Below are 22,989 nucleotides of genomic sequence, written 5' to 3'. Positions count from 1 at the left end.
CAATCTGCACGCCTCACTTCACATGTCACTGCTTTCTGCATTGGATTCAGACTGCTGGCCTCTGTGCAGCATCAAACCAACACCAGCACATTCAGGGCTCTGCTGACAACTCTCTATTAGCTCTAATAACATCTGAGTGTTCCAGCCATTATTATGGGAGCAGTGCGTTTAACGTCATTTGACCTCTGATAGTGACTGCAGTAAACCTACCCATGAAACTCCACTTGAAAACTGTAGATATGAGGAGAAAGCATGCACAGACTGTAAGCATTTTTAGATAAAAAGTAATTTGTGGATGAGACTAAATATTTATGACTTTCCATCATTTTTGTTTACATTTTTGAATAATCTGTTATAAACAGCAGCATCTCTGGTGCTTTGCAAATTTTCCTGTAGCATGGACTGAAATTGAAATGTGCCTTTTTCTCTTTGACAGCAGTAATGGAGGAGATGCTGTCACGGATGATCTAGAGGGAGATTAAAGTTGTCAGAATCCTGCAGAGTCCCGGGGCAGACTGCTGGTGCAGCTCTGGTGAGTCCAACTAAGATCTTGTGATCAGCTCATTAGTAAAACTCCAGTTCTTTCCACTGTCTGATGGAAACAGGCCCTGGATAAAGAGGTTGTGTGAAGGGTCCAAATACACTTGACTCTGGGTGGCCCTCTGCACCTAAACTGCCTGCACCGAACTTAAATAATCATGTGACAGAACATACATAGACATATACAGACAACTTCAATAGCAAAAATGTACAATTCTATATCAAAAGCAAGCTCAGACAGCACAATTTTCCAAGGTCCTATGATATTGCATTAATAACAGTAAAAGCTGAGTGGCCAAAGTTTTTAGAGAGAATAGGTTTTGCCAAGTAACGTCTTTAGTTCTGACAATGATCTAACCTAAACAGACAATGGCAAATATCTCTGTGAATGGATAGGTTCTCTACACTGAAACTAACTAATGACTGAAATAATTGAATAAATGCATGGCTATATACTGTGGAACATTCCAGACAAAGAGATTACATCATCATGGTGACAAGTAGGAAGATGAGGAAGATTCCTCATCAGAAAACTGTGTACCATTAAAACATATTAACTGATGCACTATATCAAAGAGCCTTCTCTGGCCTACAGGGTTTACAGGGGCGGTGCCAGGGTAGGACTTGAGGGGGTATTAGCATCCCCCAAAATGGCCAGTGCACCCCTATAGCTCCCCCAGAGGTTTTTGCCACAGTTTCATAGGACATCCCGTCTTGATTTAAGATATTCCAATGGCATTCAAAATGAGACTACATAAAAAAAGAATAATTGCATATTAGGATATATAAATAACTACTAACTACTTTAATTTACTTTAAACTTGTTTAAAACAGTGTAGCAAACATGGGGTGGGGCTAGGTGTGTAGGTGTGGTCTATTGTTAAAAGTCTCTATATTTACATGTTGAGTGCACACCTTTAAACTTAGAACCCCCACAGCTCCTCCAAGCAAAAATATGTGGCACCACCCTGCTGTCTTATCACAGTTTGAAGACAGTGTTGCTGTTTACCCTGGTGTCTGCTCCTCCCTCTTACTGTCCTGTGCTCTCACTCACATTCTTGTACCTCTGACGTGAGAAGGACGTCTCTGACGTTACCTGTACCTCATCTCGACCTCTGGGCCTGCACGCACAATGTTCTGTCTCTAAACTCTACAGCTTTGAACAGTGTTGAGAGAGCACAGGCTGATCCAGACATGGAGCAAATGTAAACTTCTGCTTCGTTCTCCTAATCCCCTAATTAAGTCTGTGTGAGGGGTGATTATCATGTGTCACTGGGAAGACTAGTTGGGAGTAATTGAGGACTTTTATGTTTATATGTTAAGGAACAGGACAGATCAGAACAGATTGTTCTTGGGAAAAATGTGCCATGGTAACTAGGGTTAGGTCATCGAGCAGGTGCTGTGCCCATTCATGCCCAGGTAAACATTTGAAGCTCCTTGGTGAACAGACTAACAACAGCTTAGACCTTACCAGAAGGGCTACAGAGAGTGACTTAATGCTCACAAGAATCCATTTTGTGTACTATAAGACCTTTAAGAGTTTCAGTCATATTATAATGTGACATAATCTAAAATATGTTCAGAGTTGCTTTCTTTTATTCACACATGTTTGAGTAATCCTGCTTTATTATTATTATTATTATTATTATTATTATTTAATCTGAGTTTTGTTTTAACCTGCTTTGTTTTAATCTGACCGAAAGATCTGATTTAGCTGGAACTGCTACTACAATTTTTCGTTTAATCATTTTCACCTTTGTTGCTGAACATCAAACACCTAAACTGCTCGTATTAGTCACAGGTTCCTAAAAATTTGTGATTTAAAGCAGAACTAAGCAACTTCAGCAGTAGTGCTCCCCCAGCAGGTTGCTTGTGAAAATGTACTGTTGTAAATACTCTCCCCACCTCGCCCACTGCCCAGCTGAGCGCTCACATTTGTTTCCACAAAGCCGGTGAACACTGTACGCAACAAAATATCTCAGGTAGGTAATGCTATTTCTTTAGATAAATAATATCATTCTAAATCTCCCTTGAAATTCCAAACGGGTTGATCCAACACAAATTTGTTACTGTTAAATGTTCAGGCTGATTTTACATCTGGGCTAAAGTTGTTTGTTGCTTCGTTTACAGACGGCCTGACAATACTGACAACAAAGAACATGTCGAGCTGCTAAAGTATATAACATTACTACTACATACAGATGAAACATCAGTCTGTCAATTACAGAAGTGACTCTGACGTGATGCACACTGATCACACGCAAATGCGTGATCCTGTTTGATACTGGCGTGCATGCTAATAACAGCATCTGATCTACAAACAAGATAACTAAATATTAAAGCTAACAATTACTCAAGTTACATAACTATAACAGTGATAAGAGCAATGTATATTAAACTTACGTGTTCAATAACAATATCACCAGATCTGCATCGCTCCTTCTCTTTCCTTGAGCTCTGATCTTCCTCAGACACCTTCCCCAGGCTGACTCCTGTGAGCATGAGCTCTGTCCGATTCAGGTTTTTTTTTCCTTGCATTCTTGGACAAAGGCTTCCACTGTCTCTTAGCTGGTTGTGCCATGGCTGACACCTCACAAATAAACACTAGATATTTATTCTTGCAGTGACCTGCAGATAGCGCAGGTAAGGGGAGTGTCACTAGCTTGGTTACCTGTGTGTATGTTGGTCAGTGGCAATGAAGTTGCATGTCTGGTTTTTCTGCCCAGAGACAGCTGGGGGTGCCAGTGTATCCTTCAAACACCCCAAAATGTCACATGTAACCATCAGAGGGTCTTTGAAAGACATTAATTAAGGAAAAAATTTTACTTAGTTCTGCTTTAAATCTATTTTGTATTATGTATCATATTATGCTATTTTCTGTGATAATGTTGTTTTGTTATTTTGTTGTCTTCACTGGAGTTGTGTTTCGTTTCATTCACACATGTTTAACACACAAACCCTACATATTTAGGCCAAGTTCTATTCTCATATTGAAAAAACTTTGTTCAACCTTGTGATGTCATGTGGTTATACAGAAAATGCTCCACAAGAGTCAATTTTGCACAATATAAGACTTTTAAGTTTCTTACCCAAGAACACAACTGCTCTTTTTTGATTAAGTGCTCTAATTACTGAGCTTCTGTTCCCCTCTCTACTGTAATAGAAATACTCTCACCTCTCCACCCTGCCTAAGGAATATAAAGCCAGTGTTTTGTTTTATTTGCCGTCACCTTGACTCCAGAAGTTTGATAGAGACAAAATGCTTTACCTCTTATTTCCATCTTGGTGTGTCCTTTCAGTACTGCACATTTAGAAGGAGCTTGTTTATAAAGTGCTGAAAATAGAGTTTGATTCGTTCCATGTGCAAATACGAGACTGTCACTGAAAGCCGGAGTCCTCTGGCTGTCTCTGTAGTCGCCTCTGCTGATTGCTTTTAAGTACATTTCCATTTTACTCCAAATGTTGCCTGTTGATTGATCAGCGCGAGTTCAGCTAATCACCAACCTCGTGCCCATAGATTTAAATCACACTTTGCGGTGCACTGTGCGATACTGGTCATGACTCCCAAGATCTAAAATAAGATACTTAAATTTAAATGTCATCTTAGAAAAGGGATTTTGCAGTTACCATTTTTTGCAGATTTGGCCTAAATTAAAGGGTCCAAATTACACTATTTTCTGATCTATGTTGTTATGTTGGTTCCTCATCAAAAACAAACCTGGAGTTGTGTTTTCTTTCATGCACACATGTTTAATACACAAATCCCATATTTAGGTTGAGTTTTTCTCAGTGTGGTAAAAATGTGGTGAAATGTGGCAATACAGGAACTCCATACACCTTCATTAGAATCATTTGGATAATTTCAGTTCTGGAATTGCCTAAACAAAAGATAAAAGGTAGCTGTTAACTTGAATCCTACCACCTCATGACATCATAAGGTGAAACATAGCATTTTGAGCATTGAAGATGTAGACACACTAATAAACTAGGATTACTCAAACATGTGTGAATGAAACAAAACACAACTCCGGGTATGTTTTTGATGATGTAACAGCATTACAACATGGCTTAAACCTCACAAGAACCCATTTTGTGTAATATAGGACATTTAATCTATGTCTTGATAAGAGGTTTAAATTAGGACTTAATATGGACTAAACAAGGACTAGCTTGGTCTGATGTAGACCTAAATAAAAGCCAGACATGTGTTGCGCCATGACTAAACCAGTTATTTTTGTTTTTGCTTTATCAGGAGCATGAAACTTGAATCCCAATTTTTTCGTCTTATTGTCGATTTTATAAATTTACAAAACTGTCACAATTTAGTCATATATAGTATCCCTTAATTATGTCACAGTGTATCGTTTTTATCAACAACAATATGATATACATTTTAGCTACATATATAATAATAGCTACATATAATATTATATTTTCACACTAGACTCTGGACTTGGACTACACCAGGGGAAAATTGAGCTTAAAAGTCCTATATTACTCAAAATAGACTTGTGGTCTTTTAATATTGCTACTTCCTCAAAAACATATCTGGGGTTGTGTTTTGTTTCATTCACACATGTTTGCGTAATCCTTTATTATTAATCTGTTTACATCTCTGAAGCTCAAAATGTTCTGTTCCACCTTTTGTTCAATAGAGATTGGCAATTCCAGGGCTGAATTTATCCAATTGATTCTAGTGAAGTGTATGTGGAGCAACTTCCTGTATTGCCACATGACATGACAAGGTGGAACAAAGTGTTTTCTATTTGAGAGAAGAACTCAGGGTTTATGCAGGGTTTGTGTGTTAAACATGTGTGAATGAAGCAAAACACAATTCCAGGTTTGTTTTTGATGAGGAAACAGCATTACAACATAGATCGGAAAACAGCATAATATGGTCTCTTTAAAAATAAGCATAAGAAATAAAAGACTCAATCAGCAAAAGACCTTTACCTCCAAATCAACCCCCAAAACAGTTGCCCCAGTGCCCTGAATTTGAAGCTGTTTCTCTATGTCCCCTTTCTTGCCATATAAGGTAAAACCACCTCTTAAAATGAGATCAGATTGGACCAGTGGTGTAGATGGAGCATGGTAAGGCTTTCCATAGATCATTCTGAAGATTATGTGGAAATAATAAAGTTCATTCTCCAGGGGACCGAGTCATGTGACCATTCCACTTTACTCCAGACTGGTGTGAATCTGTATGCATGCACTTTCTTATGTAAACATTTCTATTACCCCACTCAGCAAAATATATCTTTCCAGACAAGCCAAAGAATTTAAGGCATTTCTCTCGTGACGCAACAGTGGTTTATCATTTCCAACAGTGAGCGAATGGCCTGTATGATTTCAATAAGGCCTATATGTACATAATGCAGTCACAATTATAATGGCGGAACCTGGTTATTTATTTATTCATTTATTTGAATAGGGTCAGATATGACAAACATAGATTAACAATTCAATTGTTTGCAACACCAGTCCCCAGAAGGGCTTTTAAATAATCAAAATATCACACACATACAAACTCACACACTCACATTCATTAAGTTATGGTTAGATAATTTTAAAAACAAAAAATGCACAAATAAATCATATTTAAAAAGTAATGTCATGATATGAAACACCATTTTATAATTGATCAAAACATTTTGCCTACTCCGAATGGCAAATTCATTTTCAAATTATTTTTAACTAGTCAGAATTGAAATGTTTTGAAACCACTGAAATATCTGATATCAAATAAACAGATCAGATTCACTCTCTAATCCAGAGAATTGTATTGAATTAAAGGGCCCATATTACACTTTTTTCTGATCTATTATAATGTTGTTTCCTCATCAAAAACACACCTGGAGTTGTGTCTTGTTTCATTCACACATGTTTAAAATAAAAACCCAGCTGTGTTCTTCTCTAAAACAAAAAACACTGTTCCAATAAATGACATTACAAGGGAGATTTGAGATTTGAGCTTTGGAGATGTGGACAGACTAGTAATACAGGATTTCATTCATGTGTGAATGAAGCAAAACACAACTCAGGGTACATTTTTGAGGAGGCAAGAACATTCTAACATGGCTTAAAACTCACAACAATCAATTTTGTCTTTGTTTTAAGCAAGGCTAGTTATTCAACTTAAAATGTCACAATGAACTAGTTAAGCTTTTAACATTTTTTTCCGAATTTCTCAGGCTGTGCAATGATGGCAATAGTTCTTTAACTGAGATATATCTACTTCCTCAACAACTTAACTAATGAAAATAAATTATCCAGCACATATAGCCCTGTACTTTTTCTTATCTGTATTCCACTTGACAGGCGAGGTGGCATGAAATCATACACTATGGCTGTGGCTCTTTTTCTACCAAATTGATGAGTTGTGAAGTGTTTAGCCTTATTTCACCTTCTCTCAACTCAGGACAACATTTTCCTAACAGAAAAGTAAGCTGCCACTAAAGCTGTCAGGCTGATAGATAGTGGAGTCCAAATGTAAAATATTTAATGCTGAGAGGAGGTGAATTAGAGCAATAAAATGAGAAAACCCATAGTGTTTTAGACACTGGCTATCTGCAGGGCAGTGTATGTCTAAAATTATGTGGTCATGTTTATTGTTGTTTATTTAACTAGAATATTATATGGTATTATGTAATAGGGTTGTCAAAAGTACCACAAATCTGATATGAATCAATATTAAAACTTATATTGAAATTAGATACTCATTTGAACTGAATGAACAGAAATGAACCTTCCCTAAATAGGTTTAGAATTATCTTGATCTGCATCAGAACAAGTTTAAGACCACTTCGGCTAGTATACACCCATGGACCACCATGGAACCTGTACGACTGAGAATTTTCACAGATATAAGATGAGATGGTAATATAAAAGAAAGTATTACAATTACATGTTGAAAATTACATTTGTCATTTCATATTGTCTAAATAAAATAGCATTTTTATTATCATGGTAACATGGTATCATGGTATTGGACTCAGTATTGAGAATCAAGTCTGTTCCTTAGTATCAAAATCGAGTTTTAGTATTGTGAACACTATTATGTAATACATTTACAATTAATACATTCCTTAAATTCAAATTTTGGGAGAAACATCAAAATTCAACAGTTATTCATCACAATTATTTACACCACAGTCAAACAACATTTAAATATTTATTTGCCATCATTCCCCTTGTCACATACATTGCCCTTCACTAGTTTGTGACCAGCTTTATGAAATCAAAGTTTCTGAATGGTTAATTTGGTTAATAAAGTTAATGTGTCAGTAAAAGCACTAATTTTTTATTAAATGAACTGAACTAACTTAAAAAATGTCTTCATTATTATTTTATAAGTTATTAATTTTATATTGTGACTGGAATAATCACACATTTATTGCGTGAATAATCTGGACAGCCCAAGATTTCAGAGTTTGGACTACCCCAATATTTATACATGTCATAAATAATGTTGAAAGTTTACAGTAATGTGGTTGTAGTTATATTCATGATCATAGTCCAAACGAATTGACAACCACTATATGTGCCCTAACGCAAAATGTGCCTTAGACCTACTTTTTCATTAGATTCTAATGTATTGACGTGCCCTTGTTTACAGCATTGTAGACTGAATTTTTCAGTCCTCACCACCAGAGAGCATCGTTTAGTTGTACAATCCTTACAGCTAAACACCTTTTGTTAGCTTGTACAATTCTGTGTAATATCAGTGGTATGGGACCCGGCTGCTGCCATAATCTTAATAACGGGTTTATAGTACGTCAGACTCACTTCTGCTGGTCCCGTCTGTATCCTGACAATATTTGATTCAGACAAATATGTTTGATACGCACGTCATTGCCTCTGATTAAATGTATAGTCGTCTGTCTGTAGTCTCAGGGCGTACGTCACTGACCGGCTTTGCTTGTGTTTTACTGCCATCCACTGGACAAAGTGTGAATGACCTTCTGGCAACAGAGATCCACAAGAGGTCGCTAATTACGGATTCTAATTAATTTATGTGTAACATGATACAACCTTATAGCATGAAATATATAATTCTGTCTTCTAGATTTATTGCCTAGTAGTATAATATATAGTACAGTCAGTGTTATAGTTGTTATCTTAGTATTCATTATTTTTAAGTTTCATATTAGAAGAGTGCTTTAAAAAAGCCTATAGTCTATTACATGTACATTACTGATTATATTAGACATGTTGTATTGGACGGGTCCACCGCCTGCTTGTCTCTACAAATGTTATTGCTTTGCCTGGAATGTTTCACAGTATAACTTTAAACTTATCTATCTCCAAGGTGCTCACAATAAGAAAAATGCAAGTATTTTAAAAGAATATCTGTAATTGAATAAATGGAAGAAAGATGTTTAAAGGGCCTATACTGCGCTAGTTTCTGATCTGTTATATTATTGTTTAAGCATCCCAAACATACCTTGAGTTGTGTTTTGTTTCATTCACACATGTTTAACACACAAACTGTGCATATTGAGGTCTTCTCTCAACTGGGAAACACTCTAAACCAACTTGTGATGTCATGTGGTAATACAGGAAGTCCTCCAATGTGTTTTTAAACTCCATACACCTTCACTGGAACCATCTGGATGATTTCAGCCCTTAATTTGCCTGTCTTTATTGAACTAAAGGCAAAATGCAGCTATTAACTTGAAAACTACCAGTACATAACATCACAAGAAGGAACAGTGCATTTTGAGCTTTGGAGATGTAGACAGACTAAAAATAAAGGATTTCTCTATCATGTGTGAATGAAATAAACACAACTCTGCATATGTTTTTGAGGAGGTTACAAGATTATAACATGTCTTAAAGGTCACAATCATCCATTTTGTGTAATATAGGACCTTTAATGCCATACTGTTGAACATTCCAGACAAGGCAGTAACCCCCACCAGACAAGCTACACAGTGCACCTGTATTTAACAAACCACATGTTATGCACACAATGACAGTAGGTACTGTGGCACATACAGTAGACCCATGCTTCTTCCTTCCTGTTCACCGCAGATGTCCGTTGAGAGCAGAGCTGTGCATTCCTCTTATCTCCTGGTCATTAACTGATAAAACCCCACACATCAGATCAGCCACTCACATAATAAAACACAGAACACGGACCAGGAAATATGTGCCTTGTATCCTGAATATTTGCTGTCAAAATAGGTTTAGTGGACCTCTAGCTTGATGAAAAAGTCCCCTGCTTTTTCCCATTTGTTACAGTGAACTTACTCACATGCTCAAAACAACAGTGTAAATGGTAGTTGTGGATAATGTACTACCTATTGAGGTGTACATTAAAATACATTAAACTGGTTTGACTTGTTATCTTCTGAGTTGTAAAAAACTAGGCAATGACCCGGTATTTGAATAGTTAAACACAGATCAAGTCCATAAACCTGTCTGTATTTTTGGTGCCATCTAGTGATAAAAGGTCAAATAAAACTTGTACTTCAAATTTGTATTTCAAATAGTAAATCTTGTTACACAGCTGTGTAGATTAGAAGCACAGATGTAGGTTTCTGAAAATTGTTTGGGCATGACTTATTCTCATAACACTTTTATCGAATGGCTTGATACAAGGAAATCAAAGAAAAATATTGGACAAAAATAGATACATAAATTGTTCAGTATGCTGTCTTGTCTGCATAGTTTCAACCATTTATTCATGATTTTAGATTTTTATATTTCAGAAAAAAAAGAAATTTAGTTTACGCCTGCTTAGAAGAAGCAGTAAAATGTATTTATATTTTTTATTTATGCTTCTGCTCCCCATTTATAGGCAACATTTTGAGGACATATCACCATTGAAATATATTATTTAGCTTTTACTTTACATTGCCAATTGTTATGGTAATGTTTCAAATTCTCACGGATTGTACTTATTGTGAAAACTGCAGCAACAGTGCTCCATAATAAAAGAGAGAGGAAAAGATGTTTACAGTAAAACAACAAATTACAAACACTTTTATAAACCAGTGGAAATAAAATAAAGTACAGGTCTTAAGATGTGTTTTCAGTTGACTCTAATATGAGGTCATTGTAGGAGCAGAGTTATTGGGAAGGACAGTCCATTTACAGGGGGAAGGGAAAGGAAAATTCACTCACATTTAGTTTTGTACAGTTGTAAGTTTAGTGGACCAGACAAAAAGGTGTCGATTATTTTGGTAAGGGTCTCTAATTCGGAAAGAGGAAAAAACATTTACCCTGCACTATGTAACTTTCCTGGAGATGGAGACGTTCCTGCTTTGCCTGGAAATTTCCACAACACGGCATTAAACATATTTATCTCCATGGAGATAAGCAAGCAGGCAACATGTCACGTCAGACCTGGTCAGCTGTCAGGTCAAATCTGTGGAGAGGTGACTCACTCACAGTAAGAATGCAAGGTTTTGAAGGTATTTATGGGAATAGAAACAACCTTAAATTCATACTTAAGACTAGGGCTGTACGATAAAAAGATATGATATTTGATAACTTTAGTAACAATATTATTGCAATATTTATTTATTTGAGACAGGGACAGCGCACAATTTTACATTAATCTTAACAGGAGAGATGCATTGTACCAGGTTGGAGCACCAGTGTTAATTTCCACCTGTAGTCCCTGGGCAGATTCATTGATTGATGGTATTTAATTGACCTTGACTATCAACTGTTCTTGGAGACCTATGTAGCATGTTTTGGATTGATGGGGGAAACCGACACGGGGAGAAACATGCAAACTCCACACAGAAACGCCCGGGCAACCTGGGGATCGAACCCTGAACCTTCTTGCTATGAGGCGTGAGTGCTAGCCACTGTTAAATTAAATAAAAACTGATCCTTCTTTTATTACTGTTAACTGTCAAAATAAAAAAATAGACAAGAGACTAAACCAAGACATTGATAAAATCTACCTTTTTTGTGAATGTTATTTAAAAACATTAAACTTCTGTAAAATTGAGAACTTTGTATTTATTTGTTATATTGATATTTTTGTAATATATTGTGCAGCCCTACTTAAGAGTAATATCTTAAAAACATGCAGGAGATGTATGATCCACCGGACATGTTACATAGTGCACCTTTAAACTTCTTGTCTAACTTTTAATACTTTTGTGTACTTTTGATTATATGATTTACGTCAGTGTTGCTTATATAACATGCACTAAAAACTTAAAGAGCCCATGTTACTCTATTTTCTGCCTGCATATTTAGGCTGAATTCTTTTCTCAAACATTGTTCCACCTTGTGATGTCATGTGGAATACAGGAAGTGCTCCGTTGTCTTTTAAAATCAGTATACACTTTCACTAGAACCTTCACCTGGAATTTCCCATCTCTACCAAACAAAAGGTAAAAGGTAACTGTTAAACTGAAAATTACCACTGCATGACATCACAAGGTTGAACAGAGCATTTTGAACTTTGGAGATGTAGACAGCAGTGAACCAGGATTACTCAAACATGTGTAAAGGAAACAAAAAACAACTCCAAGTATGTTTCTGAGAAAGTAACAAAATTCTAACATGGCTCAAAGTTCACAAGAACCCATTTTGTGTAATATGTATTATGACCTTTAATGATTTTATAGTTTATCTTGCGTGGTACTTTTTACCTGCTTTGTGTGGCTTATAAAACTATTCAATACCCAGTCTATTATGACAAATTATACTTGGACAGATAATGAATGATTCAACCAGGAAACTAAAACCACAGGGTTAGTGTGCTTGCATTCACACCTCGTCCTTTGATATTCTGCTTCTATATTGTGCAGTGTATATATAAATGGATAGTGCAAATGACATGTGGACAGCTTCTTAAAACCACTTAAAAAGCACCATGACTTTACCACAAACCAGCACAAAAAACTCCCGCTCAGTAAATCAAAACTATAGAAAACAATATAAGCTTTTCAGAGCAGAGGAGCAGAGGGGAGTGACTCAGATCTGCCCAGTCTCCTCTCCACGCTGCTGGTGCTCACAAGCCCTTAATCTGGACAGCGATGCAAATAGGCTAAAAAACGTCCCTGCCAGACATTTGCATTTAAACAAATTGATAAAGGTCATTTTGTGGAGCTGGGTGAAGCACAGAGTGGCGTGTGTCCAGCCCTTTTCACAGAGCGGTTTATACTCTCACCTCAGTATGGTCCTGATGAACGCAGAGACAGGGATCAACTACTGCAGGGGATAAACTGAGGAAGAGACACATACAGACATCATGGACACAGGTAGGGCAATAACTATGATTTTTGCAACTTTGTATGCATTTATGTTTTATATTTTCTTGTTTTAAATATGAATTATTCACAACATTGTAAAACATAGCTTACTAAGAAGACTCTTTTATCAAAAAAATATAATCTGACATGGTATTAGCGCAATTGTCTTCTATAATGTGCTGCAAATTATTAGTAGTAAATCAATATTTTGGCTGGTTTGAATAAACTGGGGGCTTATCTAAAAAGGTCCATTCAAAAAACAGGGATCTTTTACATATAGTTTTTTGCATGCAATTTCCTTCTGTATAATAAAGTTTGCATTTTCATCGAGTTTATGCTTCTGCTACTCAGGAATGTCCCCAAATCACACCTGTGCTAATGACAGATTTATTTATTGTTTACTTATAATACAAAATTATGATGATGATGATGATGATGATGATGATGATGATATTATTATTATTATTATATAAAATAATAACACATATATTCACTTGAGTGTTACATTAATTTACACTAAATTGCCTCTTTTTTGCCATCCATTTGCATGAACCAAACCAAATGTAATTTCCATGATATTTACACACCAATCCCAACAGGTCATTGGCCTATATGCATAAAACTGTGAAACATTCAAATGAACAGCATTTGTGGGAATGGATGAAAATCTGTACGCAGTTGTGTTACATGGATTTGTATTTGATGTAAAACTTTTCGCAGATTTTTCCAAGCGGGTTTACCAAGGCGTCCGGGTCAAACACACTGTGAAGGACCTCCTGGCTGAAAAACGATCTCGACAGACCAGTGGACCCAGATACACTGTAAGCATCTCACTTTTGTCCTCTCCTTTCCCATGTCATTTTTCATTCAAACCACAGCTGACATTCTGTTTGTAGCACAATTATTCATCTCTCTTTTGAAATTTCCCTCTCTGTTTACATTTGGGCTGTTTTGTCTGCTAACGATCCATGGTTAAGGCATTGACCAGGTTCCCACTCCCCTCCCCTCTTCTGTGTCTCTATGCTCCCAAACCGCCTGCAGAAGTCCAAAAGCCAATCTGTAAATAGCTAAACACTGGTTACAGAGAGAGAGACCTGGGATGACCTCACAAAAGAGCTGACACAAAGATGACAATGACTGTGGCATTGCGATTCAAAAGTCCCTGAGCTTTGGGAAGGGCGGGGCATGGGGTTTTCAGTACAGGATGGAGGGAGCCTGGCCGTGCGACTGGCTGCCTATGCAAAGTCCCATCCTCTCACACCTGCCCGCGGACATTGTCTTGGTTGCCGTACAAGTCCTCCATTGTTGTCGCACACAAACACCCAAGGCAGATTTACTTTAAAACGTGCACGAGCAAGACCTCCTTTTCAGTCGCTTATAGTGGCAGTGAAAGAGTCTATAGACAGTGCTGTTTACCATGTGTGAGCATCGGCATGTCCACTCATACACACACAGCGCACCAACCACGGTCTAATGACAGGGTTTAGGGCCAGACAAAAGAAGGGGACTTCAAATTAAACAAAAAACATAAAACCATAAAATGATCCTGCACTATCTGTTGTCACGCTGTCACACACACACACACATACACACACAAGTACGCATCTGAAAGCCACCAAAATCATTGTATACTTGGAAAAATCATGACAATAGTTTAGAGGGCCATAATTAACCCTGTGCAAAGAAGACATAAGTATACACACAAAACTGTATGGGAGCCTAGATAATTCAGATTTTTGAACAGATGTTATCATGTACAATTAAACAAAAATGCCCCAGGTGAAAAATGAATTAAAACCAAATACAAAAAGTGGATTAATCTATTGAAATACATTATAATATAAGGTCCTAATACAATATGTTTGCTACTGTTTACTTGTTGCTACCAGGGACTAGTCTCTGGGTGCAACTTGTTCACATGCGTCAGTGGCCCTGGTAACTTCATTTTATATATGTCCTGTTAGCATTGAATGTGTAGACCTTTTTAAAGCTTGTAAACAGAGAATGGAGGCAAGCGTTAAGTGAAACATAATTAAATGTCAATGGAAAATTTTTTATTGAGCACAGTATATTGCAAATAATGAAAAATCAAGCGGGGTTTGCTAATTGATTACTCAGATACATGTAAGTGATATCAGAGCCTGGTATTTTGAGATTATTATTTTAGGCCAAATATAATTACCCCACAATATTTTGCCTTAATATTATCTGATACCACTGCTACTACTGGTATTGGATATTGGTGTCAATACTAAAAAAATTGCTGAATTGGATATCAGCTTCAAAATACCGATTCAGATGATATCCTGGTGGGATATTAATTAATGTAATAAGTAAGAGAGTAGTGAGTAAGAGTAGTGCTGATGTAGTAGTATAGTAAATGTAGTCATAATGTTGTGATTAGTTGAGAGATTAATAACAGCCCAATTAACAAATTTGGATCAGTTCTGTCTTATTTTATTTTAGGTAGGAAATAAATGCTGTTTTCTTTCTCTGCACTGGTACTGGTTGATATCAGAAATCAACAGATACTTAAAGCCATAGTATCGAAATCGGGTTTGGAACTGAAAAAGCTGGATTGGTGCGTCACTTTTTGAAGCTCAAATACAGTTTTTTGCCTAGATTAACTAATCAGTGATTCACTGACATAGCATTTCTTATGATAACATAGTAATTTAAATGGTTTATTGGATAACTTACATTGACTAAAAGTTACTTTGTTACCAACATTTCCAGATAGTGTTCTTCTAATGCACTATGCACTATGATGTCATATCCATGGGTTTCAGAGTCACTGTTGACATAGCAATTAACAATTCAAAAATCCAAAATGTAGCTTTTGTAAGGTCCTTAAATGGCATCAATAGAAAACTGAAATCTGTGAATACAGTACATACCATTAGAGTACCATTGTTATTATTGCTGTGTGCTATCCAAATAACAACAAAATCATACACATTTATAGGGAAAACACTGGTGACGAAATGACAAAAATTTGCTTATTATCTAACCTTGTGAACACATTTACTAAAAATAGGTGCTTTCTATTTTATGATGTTTTCAAACCCATGACTACCACTTTCAGACCACAGTAGTTGAGTAGAATAGTAATTGTGTATAGCAAAATAGAGAGCTCACTTATCCAAAAGAGTGATTTTGCTGTAGATGTTATTATGATGTATTGTAGTGTAGTAGATTTAAAGAAACATGCCGTGCTTCACTTGACAGTTGGCAAAACAAACAGATCCAGAGTCTCCATCTTTCTCCATTCAGGTCCATCTCTCTGCAGCTGCTGTTGTTTTTGTGTCCGAGCTCTGAAAGCACTGCAGTGAGGCGCAGCAGCACACACACGCAAACTACTCCACACTTTTATCACAATACCACAAACCCTCTTACAAGTTAAGACTTAGTAGTTGAAAGTAGTATATATTTGATTTTACATTTTTGTTTTGATGTTGTTGTTTTTGTTCATTTTTAAAGGTGCACTGCTTAACTTTTCTGGCATTTGGTATGCCACCACCTGCTTGTTTCCATGGAGATGTTATTGCTTGTCCTGGAATGTTGGTATGATGTTAAACTTCCATATTATTTGTCAGATATGTGGAGAGGCATCCCCACTCACAGCTCAATGGAATGTATTTTGTTTGTGTGTGATAAACCACCTATAATTTCATTATTTGATAAATGCAACATAGGTTTAATGCCAAACTGGAATATTCCACACAAACCAATAACATATCCATGGTCACAAACAGGTGGCAGGCCCCTCATCTGAAATTTTAGACAGTGTAGATTTAAATCTTCTGTTAGTATTCTCCAGAGTTATGAAGCAAACATGTTCATATAAATCTGTGATTATTTTTACTTTCACTGCTAACAATTGTAATTAGTTGCATAAAAGTTAAAGTTCAGAAAATATCCACTCCACAAAAAGTTCCTTGCTTTGGATTGCCAGATCATGCAACTGTTAAGTATGACTGTTGTAACTGTAGTAAACTTTTACACAGAGTTGGAGCTTATACTAAAAGAAATACATTAAAGATGCAAATGACTGTACAGCTGAATGGAGCCCTGTGTTTATGTCCGACTAATTTCTTGATAAATGAATTTGAATAGAAGCTCTATGTAACAGAAATATTTTTGTGGTGACAAAGATCTGATTATATGATCATGATACATCCACACGGCAAATAGTATAAAGTCTGTTGACATGGTGATGCTGTAGTGTAGTCCTTCATTTGTCCAGGATTAATTCAATTGTGAGAAAGTTTCATTGGTTGTCATCTGCATTGGTGGAATGTAACAAAGTAAAAGTAGTATTGTACTTAAGTATAAAAGTTGGTTCAAAGTTAGCTTTATTGTCAATTTATTCACATATACTAGACATACAAAGGAATCAAAATTACGTTTCTCTCTCTCCCATGCGTAGACAATGACTGGGAGAGCGAGAGGCCACTACATCTGCACTCATTATTTATCTATTGAGAAGTATTTAGGTATCTATACTTTACTTAAGTACATTTTACAGTGGGAACTTCATTCTTTCAAAATCATTCAGTTGTCAAAATTCAGCACAAATTTTTTTTTATCAAAATCAATACATTTAAAACTTTATAAGACCTCAAAATCTGTACAAAGCTTTGTACTGTTTAAGGACATTTTTGCTACTACTTTTTGCTACTTTTACTTAAGTAGATTTTTTCCACCACTGGTCATCTGTGAACAAAACAGAGCAAAACAGTCTAGATATTCACTGATAAAGCTTTGTCTACATTTAAAGACTGTTGTAAAGTATTTTCATAATTAAGAGGCGTTACTAAATCTCTAGTCCCAATGTGCTTTTCATTTGAATGGATTTAAGCGATGCATGCTACAACGATTATGTAGAGCCATGAAGTGTTTATATGAGCTGATAAAAGACTACTGACAACTATGAACAAACTCTGACCACAAGCCCAACTGCTTCAAGTCTAAACTCGGAGAGTCTATAGAGAATATAGTGTTACATCACCAAGGTAAATAACAAAGCTAATATGACATAAGGATATGTTTAATGAATACATGCATGGTTACTTATGTAAATAAACTGGTATCTGGGATCATGTTTTGTTAGACATTTCTGACATGGGTCTACATAAGAACCTACGTTTTGGAGTTTTGTTAAAGACTAACTCAAATCTAATTTACACAAGGCTAACTGAAAGTGAACAGTTCCCAGAGCAGAATTTTATCAATTGTGTTTTTATTCTCAAGGAAAAAGGACAACTGGACATAACATTAGTTCAAAGTTTTACTAATGCTATCTGACAGACAAAACAAAAAATATGTGCAAAATTGACAAACAGTAAACAAAAAATAAAATTTGAAACTTTGTGCAATTTTTGATGTAAAGATCTGCATTTTTACTGAAGTAAAAGTACAGATACTGGAGCACAAAAATGTTCAAGTAAAAAAAAATATTAAAGGACCCATTAACAGTATGTAAAAGTATTTTGCACAGATTTTGAGGTTTTATAAAGCTTCAAATGTATATTTTTGTTTGCTCAAACTAAGAACATATTTAAAATAACCCCCTCAGCCTTTACAGCAGGTCTCAAACCATAATAAAATAGCCACTTTAAAATGTACTCAAGTAAAATACAGATACCTAAAATGTACACTTCTACTACTTTTATATACTACTATTTTTACTTGTACTTCATTATGTTTTACCATTGCTTATAAGTAATCTCTTAAAGTAACTTGTATTTATAGGTAACCCCTGTACACAGCAGTATGGACAGCATAAGGCTTATTCTAAGAAGTAGGTTTAAACATAGTCATAACGAGTGACCGACATGACTGGTGTAGTCGCATCCCCCACCTCTAGAGTCTGGGAGCATTTCCATACGCAGCCTTCAGAGAGTCACTGTGCCGTACCTGGGCCACAGAAGGAAGTCTTGGCGCTGGCAAATTACATTCAAATTTAAGCCTCAACATTTGCATGCTTCCCAGTCAACATGGGCTTAATATCAACTCTTTCATGTTAGCAATATGCAAACAACTGTGCCTATACCCTGGGCATGAGCTACTGCTGTGCTCCTTCCACATCCAAACTGACCTGACTGTCTACGCTCCAATAACCAGCAATGTCCTGCTCACTCACATGTGGAACTTCTACAGAGGAGCACATACTATAAACCTGGTATAAAAAGATGTGTGTAAAAGAAACTTTGATTAATTAAAATGTAATATTATAATAGAGTAATACTATTTGAACTAATGAAAATATTCTCAGGTTTAAGGTGAAGAACCACTCCTGGACAAATGAGGGATTACACTGTTTTATTCTCAGGTTTATACTGGAGAGTAATTTAAAAAAAAAAAAAAACTTCAGCAAAGTATCTCTTTCTTATAAACTCTTATTGATATGAATTATTATTTTTCACTGCAAACCTTTCTCTAAGGCAGATTTTTATAAAAGGCCTCCATTAAAATATAGTAATTTAATTTAACCCAGGATTATACTGTACAACATGAAATTGTAAACTGTAAAATTGTGTACTTTTTTACTTAAAAGTAACATGCTTGTTTTTTGTTTGCAATTACCTCATATCTTAACCCTCTCAGGCTCAAATAAAATTTTAGTAACAAGAAAAAATCTGATATTTGGGGAAAATGATCATATGGGGTAGTAATATACAATCCTGACTTTTTTTTGAGAGAGACCTTCACATCCAGTGCGTTCTGGGATGTTGCAGATTTGCAGCATTGGTCTGGTGTGGTAAATTAACACTGAAGACTGAAAATGATATGAACACTAACTTTATGTGTATGCCACTTTTCATAACAATGAAAACATAAATCACAGTGTAACAGTGCTTTACATTGGCAGAACAACATCACTTTTTCGTGTGGTACTCCAAGAAACAATTTTTATCCTTTGTAAACAACAAAAGTACTTTGCACTTCTAGCAGGCCGTTTGTGTGTCGCCATTCTTGCACAGTCTGCATCGTCCACGTTTATCAGCATGGATGGGAAAAAAGGCTCCTGAGTAAAAAAAGCTCATAAAATATGGATTTGGAGTAAGTAGATAATTGGCATTTAGCTGTTGCAAATCTGCAACGCCTGCCTGGAGAGGGTTAATCATGTTTTGAAGCAAGCTCAAATTTGGCGCACTTTTTCTGTGCTACCTAATCAGTGAGGCTGACTTTCTGTGCTGGCCCTTGCAGCTTCTCCTTCTGCTTAGAGACCTTGAGGACCCACTCCACAATTCACAAACTTGGCCTGTCCCATTGACTGAAGTGAGATAAGATTTTGGCTCTATCATGTCATCTAATGTTGTGCTTTGTGCTTCACAGGGGGGGTCCACCACTCCACCTTCTTTCATGCAGATGTCAGGTAAGATTTCACTGTCTGTGGTTCTCACAGTGTCTACCCTCAGTCTCCATCACTGCTGCTGTTAAAGCCACTTAAATCTTTCACCACACCACTTAATGTTTTCAATCAGTGATATGCATAAACCTCTATTTGTATGTAAACAAGTAGGAGATACTTTCATTATTGCTAATCAGATAGTATCTACTCCTGTGATCATCTAACTCTGGACTTTCTCCTCAGGATCTCATGTCCTGCCTGGGTACTATGGCATGAGACGCACCTTCGATTCGGATTTCTGCTCCTCCACAAAACAATTCTCCCCGGACTTATACTCGTCCAGCCTGGGGGCCAAGGCGCTGGGCTGTGAGGCTCCCACTATGAGCAGCTACTCCTCCCTCATCGACAGCTATTACCCAGAAACCTTTGGGGACTACCGCACAGCCTCTGCCTTCTCCAGCTCCGGGGGGTCTTTCCTGCCCTCCACAGCCCTGTCCTCTTTGCTGCCTCCCTTCAGCAGTGACACCTCCTCACATCTCTTTCTGGTATGTCAATACAAAGTGTCTTTTCAGTGTTGTACTCTTGCTGATTGGAACTCCCTACAGAAACTCAAAAAATCGTATACATCTGGCTCATTTTGACATCCTCTTAACAGACATGGAAAGGCAACTGTTGACCTGATCCTGTTTATATTGTTTGTTTTATAGCTGAAATATTAATTATTAATTATATGAAATGTTGATACCTCTTAGCCAGGACTTCGTTGAAAAAGAGATCTTTGAACCTCAATGGGACTATCCTGTTTTTTTAATGTCAGTAAATTATATACATTTTATATTATATAATCATTTATTATACATTGTTGTTGATAATCATAATGATAATAATGATGGCATAAGATTAGGAAAGACATTTCAACCTAATATGAAGAATTAAATATGTGACCTGTTAAGACAAAATGTGGAATGTATTTGTGGACTCATCACATGGGGACCAAAATATACATTTTATGGACACCATAATATAATGAATAAACAAAACAATAAGGCAATGTGCAATCAATATATTGATTTAAAATCATACAAATTTAATTTATCCACAAGGGAAATTATTTGCACAGAGTAGCTCACATATTACAATATTATGACAAAGAGCAAAAAATATAGATGCAAATAAAATATAGTAAATTAAAAAAGTATATTAAAAAGTGTTGGTTTGGTAAGGAGAAACAGTGCAAGATGGAAATGAAATAAAATATATAAGTTATGTAGCAAAATAGATAGCTGTTTTATTAAAGGGGTAAGCTAAAATGTCATGGACTCACAAACAAACTAAACCCTAGGCCCTAAACACAACATAAATAATCACTAAAGTCAGAAACCCTCTTTAATTTAACCTGCATACAGAAAATACAGGGTCTTATGTATGTTGTGTTGTCCACAGAGGGATTCGTGGGAGCAGCCAGTCTCTGAGCCGGTGTCTCAGGTGGACCCTCTGTGTGGGGACAGTCTGGCCCCTGTCTCTGTGCCCGCGTCCATGCCCAGCCCCGAGACCCCCGGCAGTCCGTCCCAGTACCGCTCTCCCAGCCGAGGTTCCTCTCTGGCGCCAATCAGCCAGCCATACACTCTCCATCCACTAGAGGACGCCCACTACCACTCCCTCACCACCACCTCAGGCAGTAGCCCATACACCAGTGCCTCATCCTATGTGTGCCCACCGTACATAAGCACCCCAGAGCTCATGTCCAAGATGGTCAGTGAGGAGGGTGACAACCACAGCCTGCCCCCCACCAGCGACAGTCACTCGTCCTGGGCCAAAGAGGATGCGGTCAGCTCTTGGTCTCCGTATGAAATCAGGAGAGCCTACTGAGACCAAAGACTGTACTGTAGCAGGTTGGACAGTAGGGGCGCTGTTGTGGTGAAGCACAAACAGACACTTTTTTAATGAAATAAGAAGTTTTAGGTCAATAAACTTTTCTGTGTAACTATTTTAGCTGTTCCTTTCATAACTTTATTTATTTGAAACTTATGGATATGGCCAAAGCAAAGATGTAGCTTACATTACTTAACTTTTTAAATCTTAATCGAACTATTTGCACTTTCCTCTTTCCTCTTTTTAAATTTAAACCTTTGTGTGACAGAAACTAGACTCGATGCTCAACATTCTCTCATACTTATAGCTTGACTCAGGTAAAAATGTACTGTTGTTATTTCTGATTTACTTATGTTTCCACAATTACTCAAGGGCTGGGTCACATCATTTTTTACACTGTATTGATCTATCGCTTTTTTTTTTTAATTCTTTCTTAAAAACAAAATAAAAGTTTTAACTCTGCTTCAAACCAATGTGTTTAAGATTGGACTGACAGAGGATTGGCTGTATCTCAAGCTCAATTAAAATGTAATTAATTGCCCAGCTCTAATTAAAGAAATGTTCTATTTTTCTTCACATCAACTATTAGCTTTGTAATATACGTTACTACACTCCTTAACAGTTTTTGTAAAAGTACTATAGTATGTAGCAATGGTTTCTATGCAATATATTTAAGGCTTGGTATGTTTCAATAAAGAAAAAAAAAAGTTGTATTACTGCTCCAAAACATTTGACTGATGACATATTTGAATGACATTCGTCTCGGATTTTTTGTTGTTGTTTTCTTTTAACGAAATCACAACTTTAAGCTCTGTCATGTTGTACTCATCTTTAGCCACGTGATGGCGCTTCAACACCTGAATAAAAGGTACAGACTTGATAATAAGCCAGCTAGATATAGGGTAAATGAGTCTCTTTTTTTTTTCTTTTTTTTTTTTACAGAACATTGCTGGCGTAATCAATGTCTTAAAAAACAAACAAACAAACAAACAACTACAA

The 22,989-nt window shown here is 36.5% G+C and overlaps 1 protein-coding gene across 2 annotated transcripts; it reads left to right on the top strand.

Moving 5' to 3' along the window:
- The first annotated feature begins 444 nt into the window (after positions 1–444).
- On the top strand, positions 445–22,883 carry si:ch211-213d14.1 (POU class 2 homeobox associating-factor 2). 2 transcript variants are annotated; one of them, XM_055148019.1, is made up of 6 exons: positions 445–532; positions 12,685–12,770; positions 13,482–13,582; positions 20,103–20,142; positions 20,362–20,663; positions 21,562–22,883. In XM_055148019.1, exons 2-6 carry the CDS (start codon positions 12,761–12,763, stop codon positions 21,985–21,987), a joined length of 879 nt encoding a protein of 292 aa, XP_055003994.1. In that variant the 5' UTR covers positions 445–532; positions 12,685–12,760; the 3' UTR covers positions 21,988–22,883. The 2 variants fall into 2 exon arrangements, with proteins under 2 accessions (XP_055003994.1, XP_020782558.1); XM_020926899.2 differs by lacking the exon at positions 445–532 and having other exon boundaries at positions 12,037–12,770.
- Positions 22,884–22,989: the final 106 nt, after the last annotated feature.

Source organism: Boleophthalmus pectinirostris, unplaced genomic scaffold (genome assembly GCF_026225935.1).
Source record: "Boleophthalmus pectinirostris isolate CB_2022bp ecotype Guang Dong unplaced genomic scaffold, ASM2622593v1 HiC_scaffold_9, whole genome shotgun sequence".
Classification (NCBI taxonomy): Eukaryota; Metazoa; Chordata; class Actinopteri; order Gobiiformes; family Gobiidae; genus Boleophthalmus; species Boleophthalmus pectinirostris.
This window is presented reverse-complemented; position numbering and strand designations above follow the sequence as displayed.